A 12,787-nucleotide genomic window follows, 5' to 3' on the forward strand; every position below is an offset into this window, starting at 1 on the left:
AGCGGCCTTAAATATGGCCGTCAACCACTCCATGATGTAGTTTAGTGAATGTTGTATTTGGGCCGGGAATAATCCATCTGGGCCCGGTGATTTAAATGGTTTGAACGTGTTCACTGCCCAGGTTATCCTAGTTTCAGTGATTATTTCTTCAATGTCAGAGTTTGGTCTTTCTGTACCATTGTTGATTAACACGTTAGGTGATTCGTTGCTGGGAAAGTGTGTGTCCACTAGCAACTTCAGAGTTTCGTCACTCGAAGTAGTCCAACTCCGGTCCGGTTTTTGGAGGTATCCGGTGGTATAGTGTTTTTTTGAAAGGATTTTACGCAGTCTGGAGGCCTCTGTGGTTCCTTCAATTTCTCCACGGAACGTTCTCCAACCAGACCTTTTCGCTTTCCTAACTTCTTTTTTGTAAATTTTTAGCTTAGTGTAGTAGCAGTCCCAGTCTTTACTCTCTCGTGTCGCTTTCGCTCTATTAAACTGTCTTCTGCTGTCGTTTCTTAGTGTAGACAGGTCTTCTGACCACCAGGGCGGCTTTTTCTTCCCCTTATACTTAATTAAGGGGCAAGCCTTGTTTAGCGCAGTTCTACAGACCTCCGTAAGGATTTGTACGTGTTCGTTCAATGATTCTCTGTCTTCAATATTAATATTTTGGGAGTTTGGAAGTCTTTCCTTAAGTTCCCGTTTATATATATGCCAGTTGGTCTTTTTCAAGTTCCTGCTGGCGGGCGGGGCCCGTGAGTTTTTTCCCCCAAATTTTATTTCTATGTAACGATGATCGGAGTAAGAGTGTTCATTCAGAACCCTCCACTGCGTCATCTTTTCGTAGAGGGTTTGACAAACTAGCGTAATATCAAGAACTTCTTGTCTATTGCGCGTAATAAATGTAGGTTCGTTGCCTTTGTTACACACTAAAAGCTTACTACATATAATATAATTAAAGAGAGACTCACCTCGTTCGTTTGTATCCGAGCTCCCCCATACGGTATGGTGGGCATTGGCATCACCTCCTAGGGCTAGTTTGCGGTTGTGTGCTTTGCAGTCTTCCACAAGGCTTCTTATTAGCGGCGACGGCAGTGGACCTGTGTCGTCTCCGGCAAAGTAGAACGAGGTTAGCCAGATGTTGCTTCCGCTCACTTCCCAGCTAACCGTCGTAGTATCTGCGTTACTGAAATTTTGAATCATAAATATATTAAGATGTGCTTTTGCCATTATGCATGCTCTTTTAGTACCTTCACCATTGGTCTTGTATACTTTATACCCTGATGTCCTCAGACCGCAGATTTCGCCATTCCGTACCCAGGGTTCCTGGATGAGGACTACGTCCGGCTGATCTTCTGCCAGACGCTCCAGGAGGGCAAGGCAGGCTTCTTTACAGTGATGAAGGTTTATCTGTAGAAGATGCATCAGCTGTTAGCGTAATGTCTGGGTCTTCTTTGCTTTCGCATAAAAGTTCCCTTTCGGAATACTTACGCTGTTGTGTGTGGTACTTACCCTCCCGTTCGAAGTACAGCCTCCCTAAGCCCATTTCTGAGCCTGAAGAGGCGTATTCTTCTTCGGTGGGCCGGTCGTCTTCGCTCATTGGCTCGGTTTCGCTCATGGGTTCTGGTTCGCCCATGTGCTTTTCACCTTCCTTAGTGGCGAGGAACTCAATTGCATCTGTGTCTGTTTTGTAAATGTGAAGCTTCACCTTTACAAAACCGTATCTCAGATGCCCATCGCATTTCGCTAATGGTTCGATTGAATTCTCTGTGAGGAGCAGGAGAGCCTGCATGGTGGCGCGCTTCTGCTCTTTCGATTCTTCCGCGCTATTTTTGCTGGTGAGAGTTTTGACATACCTCCATTCCTGCGTTGGGATGTCCGGATTGCAGACCCGAATGAGCTTCATAATCTCATCCGGGTCTTCGACGGTTGAAGGTAACCAAACCCTTGCTCGCGGCCTGGACGGAATATCCTTCCTGTCCACGACCACTAGCTTGGCATTTGGGTACACTTCGCCGACTTTGGAGATGGCCTCTTTATACAGTTGAACCGATCTCTCATCGTCGCAAGCTATAATTTTTATCTGGCCTTGGTGCCAGCCTAAGTCTTCGCACGCAGGCGGGGGACCGGGGTTCTCCAGAATAACTTTCAGTGCCACTTTCGTTAGCTCGGCCTCGATCCATTTCCACTGGGCCCTGGGGATCATACCTTCTGGGTGGTTCTCGTCCAGGACTCCTATGATCAGGCGGTCTTTTGCAACCTCCGCAAATGATCTTCTGGGCGTCACGCCCATTGATTTGTGCCTTTTTGCGTTTGGCTTATTTTCCTCCGAGGACCGCTGTCGTTTCGGAGCCGATTGTGTTGGCTTGAAGTCAGGGTTGAAATCAGGAATGATCGCTTTCGCTCTATCAATCGCCTCTTTCAACTCCTGTGTCATTTCACTTTCCTTTGGGTGAGTTTCGTGCACCCTCCTTAGGAGCCTAGCCGCGTTTCTGCGATCCTGGTAGCTCGCTTTCGCTGGGTCTACCACCCTCACAAGCGGCCATCCTTCGGTACCGGAGCTAGCAGTAGCATTGCTTCCGGTCGGGACCGTTTTTGGGGGCTGAATCGCAGTTGACTGCCGGGCCAGTGCCCCCCTACTTGTACTTGGACCTGTGTCCAGTCCTGAGTACGTGTCAGCTGTCCTCGCTTTCGCTGAGGCTGTCGTTGCGTGTTTTGATCGACTTATTAAGCCGATGGATGGCGTTTTCTTTGAGCTCGGTGCAACCGTTGCTCTTGTTGCGGAACTGTTAGTTCCTGTCGGTCTATTAGAGGGAGGACCGATCTCCTTTTTTTTATTTATTTTTTTAAAGTCTGCTTGCATTTTGGACCCACGAGTGTCGGAGAAAGGATGTCCGCCCGTGCATAGCTCCGAACTACACGGGTAAGGCTAATTATTACGGAGGGCGCCAGTTATCCGTAAGCTCCGTTCGAGACTTGGTTATTTTATAGAAGGGCCCCAAGCCTGACAGATTCTCGGCACGGGTCGCATCACACCTTAATCCAGCCCTTCACCCCCGACCACGTTAAAGGTACTTTGAGTAGTGCTGTACTATTGAGGAGTATCGAACCCTACCCATAGTACCCTTAGCTTAGCTAAGTACCTCCTGAAAATAGGAAAACTGTGGTACTTATTACCAGCTGGCACCCTCGGGGAGGGTTCAGTGGAGGATTTTCGCCAACCCATAACGTGATAACGTCATAAGAAAATATTGATTGAATGGTTGCATTTTTCAAAAGAAAAGTTTAATTTTATTTGTTTGATAGATATTTTGTATGGATATAGAGAATGAGCTAACATTAACATAACATAATATACTTTAACATAACATAACATAACATAACATAACAAAACATAACATAACATAACATAACATAACATAACATAACATAACATAACATAACATAACATAACATAACATAACATAACATAACATAACATAACATAACATAACATAACATAACATAACATAACATAACATAACATAACATAACATAACATAACATAACATAACATAACATAACATAACAAAGCATAACATAACATAACATAACATAACATAACATAACATAACATATCATAACATAACATAACATAACATAACATAACATAACATAACATAACATAACATAACATAACATAACATAACATAACATAACATAACATAACATAACATAACATAACATAACATAACATAACATAACATAACATAACATAACATAACATAACATAACATAACATAACATAACATAACATAACATAACATAACATAACATAACATAACATAACATAACATAACATAACATAACATAACATAACATAACATAACATAACATAACATAACATAACATAACATAACATAACATAACATAACATAACATAACATAACATAACATAACATAACATAACATAACATAACATAACATAACATAACATAACATAACATAACATAACATAACAAAGCATAACATAACATAACATAACATAACATAACATAACATATCATAACATAACATAACATAACATAATATAACATAACATAACATAACATAACATAACATAACATAACATATCATAACATAACATGCTGTTCAAGCAAGGTAACGACGCATGAGCAAGATAACGACGCATTTTTTGGTGCGTGCAGCCGGCTACATAGAATTATTAGACGTTATCACGTCAAAAAATAATAATATTATATTTAACATTAAAACAACAGGTATTATTAACAAACTTGGATTTATTTTAAATTCTTCAAGTAAATCAAATTAATAATAATCAATAAGAAGGCATATGCAAATACAAATACGTGAATTTATATATGTACATATGCGCATATACATACATATATACGCTCACTTAAGTAGGAGAGAGCAAGATGTCGAACGTTGCCGTTCGTTTGCTTTGTTTGCTTTGTCGTTCGTTCCGCGCTTTCGCTTGCAGTTCATTCAAGGTAACGAGAAATGAGCAAGGTAACACTAATGAGCAAGGTAACGACACATTTTTTCGTGCGTGCAGCCGGCTAAATCGAATTATAAGACGTTATCACGTCAATATTTTGACTACAAACTAACAGGTTAGAATGCAGAGACTAGTATTGTGACGTTTCGTATTGAATTATCGGCTCTAGCATGTATATTACTGGACTGCCGGCCACGAAAGTCTTGTAATCCGCTAGAGCGCGCTGCGGCTCGAGTAGGCCTCAAAAGTCGCTCTTCCTGGAGTCAAATGCGGCAGAAAGACCGTACTTTCAGCGGAGAGATCAAGAAAAATTCAATAGTTACCTATATCTTTTATATGTCGTAAATACTCGTACTATTAATCAAGAAATAGATTCGATTTTATATTTACCCAGATAAGTAAAGTACCTACCTACTTATTTTTAAACCTGCGCTAGTGATGATGATTCAAAGTTGGCAGCTGACTCGTAAATTTTGTATAGTCGTTTTTTTCATTTCCCACAAAAAGTTTGACAAAAAATGTTGTATGTATCGTAATCCATGGTTTTCGTATTTTCACTTTATCCAGGACCTCCCTGTGTAATAATCATTAAGCAATTCTTATAATCTGTATCCTGTAACATTGCGTTCTTACCAAACTTAACTATAAAGAGGTTGTCTGTAAAGTCGGTTTACTGACGATAGTTTAACGTGACAACGTCATAAGAAAATATTGATGGAATGGTTGCGCTTTTCAAAACAAAATTTTAATTTTATTTGTTTGATAGATATTTTGTATGGATATAGAGGAGGAGGTAAATGGAATTGCAATGGAATAGGTCAAGTTACATTTAGACAAACGTGAAAAATGACGAAACATTTATCAAATTCATGAAAGATATCTTCAATTTCGATTGTGCATCAGACGTTAATAAGTCAACAACACTAAGAGGCATCATCATCGATTTGACTTTCTCAAGACACATTACACTTGAAACACTCCCTTTCATTTCCTATTTTTCCTATCATCGTTTATTCTCAACACAGAATTGGTTCGTTACCATGCACACAGGAAGAAGGCATATGCAAATACAAGTATGTGAATTTATATACAAATGCGCATATACATACATATATATGCTCACTCAAGTAAGACAGAGCCAGATGTCGAACGTTGCCGAACGCGTTGACCGATTGTGCTCTTTGTCGTTCATTCCGCGCTCTCGCTTGCAGTTCAAGCACATTAGCTTACATTTGCTTGCGTACGGAACAAATTCATATATTTGATATGTCCATATGACTTGTATGCTTCTTTACATATAGATTTGTTCTTTTTGAAAATTGCGCGAAATTGTATATGTATATGCATGTTTATATACATATATTAGTATACAACATATCTTATAAGGTATGTGGTAAATATTACCATACATTTTTTCCTTCATATATAATAAAAAAAATTAATAATAATAACATTAAAACAGCAGGTATTATTAACAAACTTGGTTTTATTTTAAATTCTTCAAGTAAATCAAATTAATAATAATCAATAAGAAGGCATATGCAAGTACAAATACGTGAATTTATATATGTACATATGCGCATATACATACATATATACGCTCACTTAAATAGGAGAGAGCAAGATGCCGAACGTTGCTTTTCGTTTGCTTTGTTTACTTTGTTGTTCGTTCCGCGCTTTCGCTTGCAGTTCATTCAATGCAATGAGCAAGGTAACGACAAATGAGCAAGGTAACGGCAATGAGCAAGGTAACGACATATGAGCAAGGTAACACTAATGAGCAAGGTAACGACACATTTTTTCGTGCGTGCAGCCTGTTAAATCGAATTATAAGACGCTATCACGTCAAAAAGTGGAGTTACGAGAGGAAAGGCATCAAAAAAGAATCCAAATTTGGTACAAGTTAATCTTATAAATTAGAAACAACATTCGCTACCGAGCTGTCAAACCGTACGGTCGCATTTAATTCGTTTGTGCTTTATACTTGCTTCTTTCTGTCTGCGCTACTTAACCTAAGTTTGCTTTTAAAGTTTTCCCACGTGCTTTTTTTGTATTTCTGTTAAAGCATTTAACTTACAACAATTTTTTTTGACAAAACCGAAATATTCCATCAAAATGCCCCCTGGGGCCAACAAGCTGGGGGATAATAGGTTTGCACCTTTACCCTCATCTCCCAAAAGCAAAAGGAAAAAACCAATAACCTCAACTCTTGATGTGTTCCCGGAATTACCTATAACCAAGAAGGATGATCCTAAGTATCTGGTTTTAAAATCTCAGGACGACACTAAACCGATCTCATCCACATCTTGTTTTGCTGTCTACAAAGGTATTCAATCAATTAGTAAAGATGTTAACAAAATCACAGCTCTTCGAGATGGTAGTCTACTAATACTTGTAAAAAGTCAAAAAATTGCCGAAAAATTTTTGTCCACTACATATCTGCCTGGCGCTGGTGCTGTTGTATTTTCACTATATGTTTTCCATTTATATGCCAACTTGTTGATGGGGAAATAATTGATAGTCTTAAAGATCAAGGCGTTACTGCGGTTCACAAATTCACCAAATTAAACAATGGCTCGCGGGCACCTACTGGCGCTTTATTACTGACATTCGATAAATACACTTTGCCTAGTCGTATTGAAGTGGCCTGGCGAACATTGGCGGCGCTAGACCAAATGTGTACGTCGGCGACATCAACTTCGCGAGGCCTCTTACTTCGCAATGAAAAAAAAACCGTAAAGTTAAGTGAGCCAAATTATAAAATAATTTATGAGTATAACGAGTTTTATTGTTAATAAAATGATGACAAAAAATAATTACACACAGAAATTAAAATAGTCGAACTTTTCGGCTTTAGCGTCACTGAAGTTTTTCAGGATTGTGTCGTAGTTAAGTCTAGCCGCTATTTCAGCTTCGATTGACAGAACTCGCGGATAGTCTATCTTGGCTCATTGTGCTTCTCAAGTAGGTTTTTATCAATTTCAACATTGAGAAGCTTCTCTCAGCGGAAGCTGTGCTGACCGGAACTGTGAGCATGATTCTAATTGTAATATAAACCTTTGGATATATAATATTTCTTCTAAATTATTTTCTAAAATGTATTGGATGAGTTGTTTCGCGTCGTTGATAGAGTCTAGTGAATTAGTTTTTAAAAGCTGAAGTTCTTCATATAGTTCGAAAGGCTCTATGTCACTATTTTCGCCTTCCCGAAGTCTTGTACCTAAATCAGTACAATGTTTGAGAAGATCCTCTTTTGGCATAGATTTCAAATAATTGATATGATAAACAAAACCAAATTGCTCAAAATATTCATTGAGCGCTGTAAATCGACATTCGGTATCGACTATTATAGCATCTACCATTGTGCTAAAATAATTAACTCCGAACTGCATTTCAGGAGATTCAACTGGTTCATCAGTATGTTCGTAACTAAGCATTCTTTTTTCCTGGCTATTCTTTTTTCCTTAAATTGAGACTGAATTTCATAAGTACTTTTCTCCACAAATAATCTAGCTTCTGTTACGCTTCTTTCAAATCCTGAATTTCGGAATTCTTGAATTCAGCTACAAAATGAACGTAAAGTCTCAATAGCGACTTGCAAGTTGACTTGAACCGATTGCCATAGTTTATTTATATTGTTTACACGTAGCAAAACCTCATACCACACGTGTAAGGCAACAATAAACTCAAAAGTTAACATTTCCTTTAGGACTGCTTCACTGTCGCTTAGAGTTTCGGTATCATCAGATTTATTTTTTAGTTCATTCACACATTCGATGACATCATCAAATTGTAAAAATATTGCTTTTACTGCTTCGATTCTACTCTCCCATTTCGTTTCAGACAGAGTTTGTAAAGTCAATTTTAATTTACTTTTTACTATCTCCCAACGCTTGCTTGACTTTGAAAACAGCACATAGATTTTATTGATAAAGCCGAAAAATGTTTTGGCTGTCGTTAAAGAGTTAGCTGCATCTATCAAAAGTAAATTCCAACTGTGGCATCCGCGTGGTGTGAAGAATGCTCTTGGATTTTTGTTGAGTATTCTTATTCTGATACCTTTGTTAATTCCGACCATATTGGCGCCATTATCATATCCCTGTCCTCGACAGTTTTGGAAATCTAGACCATTTCTTTCCAGTTCTTGTAACATTGATTTTGTTAAATACTCTCCTGTTGCTTCTGCGACGTCAATGCAATGTTCTTCTACAGCGCCAGTTGACAAATTGGAAAATCTTAATATTATTGACATTTGTTCAACATGGCTTACGTTCCTGGTACAATCGAGCAAGATGGCGTAGTATTTTGCTTGTTTAACCCTGTGTATAATTTCGTTAATAACTAATTTAGACATTAAAACAGCTAATTCGTTTTGGATGTCGTGGCTCAGATAATGTTGATTAAGTTGCTTTTCATTAATACGTTGCATATGTTCCCGTAATGTCGAATCATATTTAGATAACAACTTAACTAAGTCTAGAAAATTGTCAGAATTTTTACTATTGTTCAATTTCAAGGATTCGCGATGAGCTCTAAATGCCAAATTGTGTGAGGCCAAGTAGTTTATTATATCCATCAGTCTTTCAAACAAACCATACTAATACTTTTGGGATTCCCTAATCAATCTCTAGTTATCCTCGTCTATTGTTTTACCGTGTTTGATTCCTTTAAAGAGTTCCATCTATTTCATCATGCACTCCATTCAGTCATGCACTCCTTGACTTCGTTCATGTCTTTGCAGTATCCGACTCAGATCATTCCAATCACAACATCCTTCTTTTACTATCTGTGTCTGCAATTGTGAAAAAAGTCTACATGGAAAGCAATAAACTTTATCTTGAGACATGGAGTAAGTTAACCATCTGCGATGTTGCGTTTCGCCGTTACTCAATTTTCTAGTATAATGAAATTTAGAAAAATTTCTTTTACTTTGGTGTTTTGAGTAATTTTCATCAGATTTCTCTAGGTCTTGATCGCGACCGTTTTGAATTAAGTCATGGCGCTGCGCATCATTTAGTGGCAATACCCACTTCGCCGGATCTAGGTCTATTAATGGCTCGCTTAAATGAACTTCTTGCTCTTGATTTTCTGACTCACACATATACTCACTTACTAACTCTTTATTGGATTCAGAAATTTGGGTCACAGCAGATTCACTCGATGTTGAAGGTAAAGTTGTATCAGAAATTTGACTAAAAGTTTCATTGAACTCTGTAACTGATTCTGTTTCAGAAAATAAAGATTCATCACATGACTCTGAAGTAGTGGCACCTGAAGAAGGCTTTTTAAGAAATTTCATCATACTGGAACTCAGAGCGTGGTTGGATATAACAGTTTCAGCCTTTCTTTTTCTTTTTGACGCACCGGATTCCCATTTTCTCCCTACATCTCTGTCTCTGGAGGGTTCTCCAGACATGATAATCTTAAATATTTTTTAGTTAAGTTTGGTAAGAACGCAATGTTACAGGATACAGATTATAAGAATTGGTTGATGATTATTACACAGGGAGGTCCTGGATAAAGTGAAAATACGAAAACCATGGATTACGATACATACAACATTTTTTGTCAAACTTTTTGTGGGAAATGAAAAAAACGACTATACAAAATTTACGAGTCAGCTGCCAACTTTGAATCATCATCACTAGCGCAGGTTTAAAAATAAGTAGGTAGGTACTTTACTTATCTGGGTAAATATAAAATCGAATCTATTTCTTGATTAATAGTACGAGTATTTACGACATATAAAAGATATAGGTAACTATTGAATTTTTCTTGATCTCTCCGCTGAAAGTACGGTCTTTCTGCCGCATTTGACTCCAGGAAGAGCGACTTTTGAGGCCTACTCGAGCCGCAGCGCGCTCTAGCGGATTACAAGACTTTCGTGGCCGGCAGTCCAGTAATATACATGCTAGAGCCGATAATTCAATACGAAACCTCACAATACTAGTCTGTGCATTCTAACCTGTTAGTTTGTTGTCAAAATATTGACGTGATAACGTCTTATAATTCGATTTAGCTGGCTGCACGCACGAAAAAAGGTGTCGTTACCTTGCTCATTAGTGTTACCTTGCTCATTTGTCGTTACCTTGCTCATTTGTCGTTACCTTGCTCATTGCCGTTACCTTGCTCATTTGTCGTTACCTTGCTCATTGCCGTTACCTTGAATGAACTGCAAGCGAAAGCGCGGAACGAACGGCAAAGCAAACAAAGCAAACGAACGGCAACGTTCGACATCTTGCTCTCTCCTACTTAAGTGAGCGTATATATGTATGTATATGCGCATATGTACATATATAAATTCACGTATTTGTATTTGCATATGCCTTCTTATTGATTATTATTAATTTGATTTACTTGAAGAATTTAAAATAAATCCAAGTTTGTTAATAATACCTGTTGTTTTAATGTTAAATATTATTATTTTTTGACGTGATAACGTCTAATAATTCTATGTAGCCGGCTGCACGCATCAAAAAATGCGTCGTTATCTTGCTCATGCGTCGTTACCTTGCTTGAACAGCATGTTATGTTATGTTATGTTATGTTATGTTATGTTATGTTATGTTATGTTATGTTATGTTATGTTATGTTATGTTATGTTATGTTATGTTATGTTATGTTATGTTATGTTATGTTATGTTATGTTATGTTATGTTATGTTATGTTATGTTATGTTATGTTATGTTATGTTATGTTATGTTATGTTATGTTATGTTAAAGTATATGTTATGTTAATGTCAACTCATTCTCTATATCCATACAAAATATGTATCAAACAAATAAAATTAAAATTTTCTTTTGAAAAATGCAACCATTCAATCAGTATTTTCTTATGACGTTATCACGTTAAACTATCGTCAGTAAACCGACTTTGCAGACAACCTCTTTTTTTACTATTCTATTTTATATTATTTTGTTAAATTTTTTTTGTTTATTGTGTCTTATTCTCTTTTTCAATTAATTTGATTACTCAGTCAAACGAACCATAACGGGAATATCCGTTTTCATTCCATATTTCTGCTAACGAACCGGAAGATAGCAGAATTTGGTATTGCTCCAGGGTTGCATTCATACTTGCCAGTAATATTTACATGTTAAACATACTTAGATAATTTAAAAAGCTCGCCTAAGTGCTCTACTAACACTTGTAAACAAACTAAAAACCGTATTTAATCAATTATTACAAACAAATTCATATATCCACTTAAATCGCAGGCCCTAATTCAGCATTCAACTCCTCTTGCACTTACAGTGGCAGCATCACATGTGGAACATACCATTCCGCTATTCAGTGATGCCATTAGAACCTAAAGTTATACATTTACCAGAGAACGTAATTTACGTTCTCTGCATTTACGAGCGAATTTGAGGGATTTTTTTCCAGTGAAACTAAATTATTATAGTTAACTAATTTATGTTGAATTTGATTAAAAAGTATTGCGTCGCATTTATAGAAGGCATTTTGTCGTTACCTTGATTATTATTATTTTTTTTTTTAATTTCTGCTGAGTGGACAGGTGAGACTGGCACAAGAATTTAATCCAGCAAAGTACAGTCGGTTTAATATAAGTACATTATTTTTCAACTTAACTATTTAATTTTTAGGGCTGGAGAAAACCTTTTTGTTGATATATGTAAATATGGATACATTTGTTATAAAAAACATATATATGAATATTAGTTCAAGATTAAAAATAAATACGAAAACCGTTTATAAGACATACAAGGTGAAGTCCAAAATAAACAAGACTGAGCTAAAATAGAAACGACCGGAGCTTTGTTCTGATAACTTCGAGTTTATTTATTCCAAATAGTCTCCTCTGGCCTCAATACACTGTTTTGCGTGATCTAAAAGCTTTTCGAAAGAGTGTTTCAGATCATTGAGCGGAATGTCCTTCAGAATGTCGGTACAAGCCTTTTGGATGGTCTCCACGGAAGCAAAACGTTTTCCTTTCATGGCCAAATGAAATTTTCCGAATAAGTAGAAGTCACAGGGAGCCATATCAGGCCAATACGGTGAGTGATTGATGGTTAAAATGCGATTTCTAGTCACAAGAGTGGATCGATGAGATGGCGCATTATCATGCAATAAGTGCCAACTTCCACATTCGCGGTATGCAGGGCTAATTCGACGAATGCGATGCAACAAACGCTTCAAAATGCAAAGTTAGAAAATTGTATTGACGGTTTGACCCGTTGGCACGAACTCCTTGTGGACAATTCCCTTGGAATCGTAAAAACAAATGAACATCGACTTGGTTTTTGACTTCTCCAAAGGCAATTTCTTGGGTGGTGGCTCGTCTG

At 37.4% G+C, this 12,787-nt stretch overlaps 1 protein-coding gene across 2 annotated transcripts; it reads right to left on the reverse strand.

The window, feature by feature from the left end:
- Positions 1-383: 383 nt before the first annotated feature.
- LOC129238902 (uncharacterized) lies at positions 384-1,790 on the reverse strand. Of its 2 annotated transcripts, XM_054874130.1 has the most exons (3): positions 1,492-1,790; positions 1,230-1,389; positions 384-1,165 (listed from the first exon to the last, which is right to left on the reverse strand). In XM_054874130.1, exons 1-2 carry the CDS (start codon positions 1,769-1,771, stop codon positions 1,370-1,372), a joined length of 300 nt encoding a protein of 99 aa, XP_054730105.1. In that variant the 5' UTR covers positions 1,772-1,790; the 3' UTR covers positions 384-1,165; positions 1,230-1,369. The 2 variants fall into 2 exon arrangements, with proteins under 2 accessions (XP_054730105.1, XP_054730104.1); XM_054874129.1 differs by having other exon boundaries at positions 1,230-1,790.
- Positions 1,791-12,787: the final 10,997 nt, after the last annotated feature.

Source organism: Anastrepha obliqua, chromosome 2, assembly GCF_027943255.1.
Source record: "Anastrepha obliqua isolate idAnaObli1 chromosome 2, idAnaObli1_1.0, whole genome shotgun sequence".
Classification (NCBI taxonomy): domain Eukaryota; kingdom Metazoa; phylum Arthropoda; class Insecta; order Diptera; family Tephritidae; genus Anastrepha; species Anastrepha obliqua.

Bases quoted from the DNA above. Each gene is read 5' to 3' on its own strand.
- LOC129238902 (XM_054874129.1), bottom strand. From the start codon at position 1,771: ATGCAGGCTCTCCTGCTCCTCACAGAGAATTCAATCGAACCATTAGCG.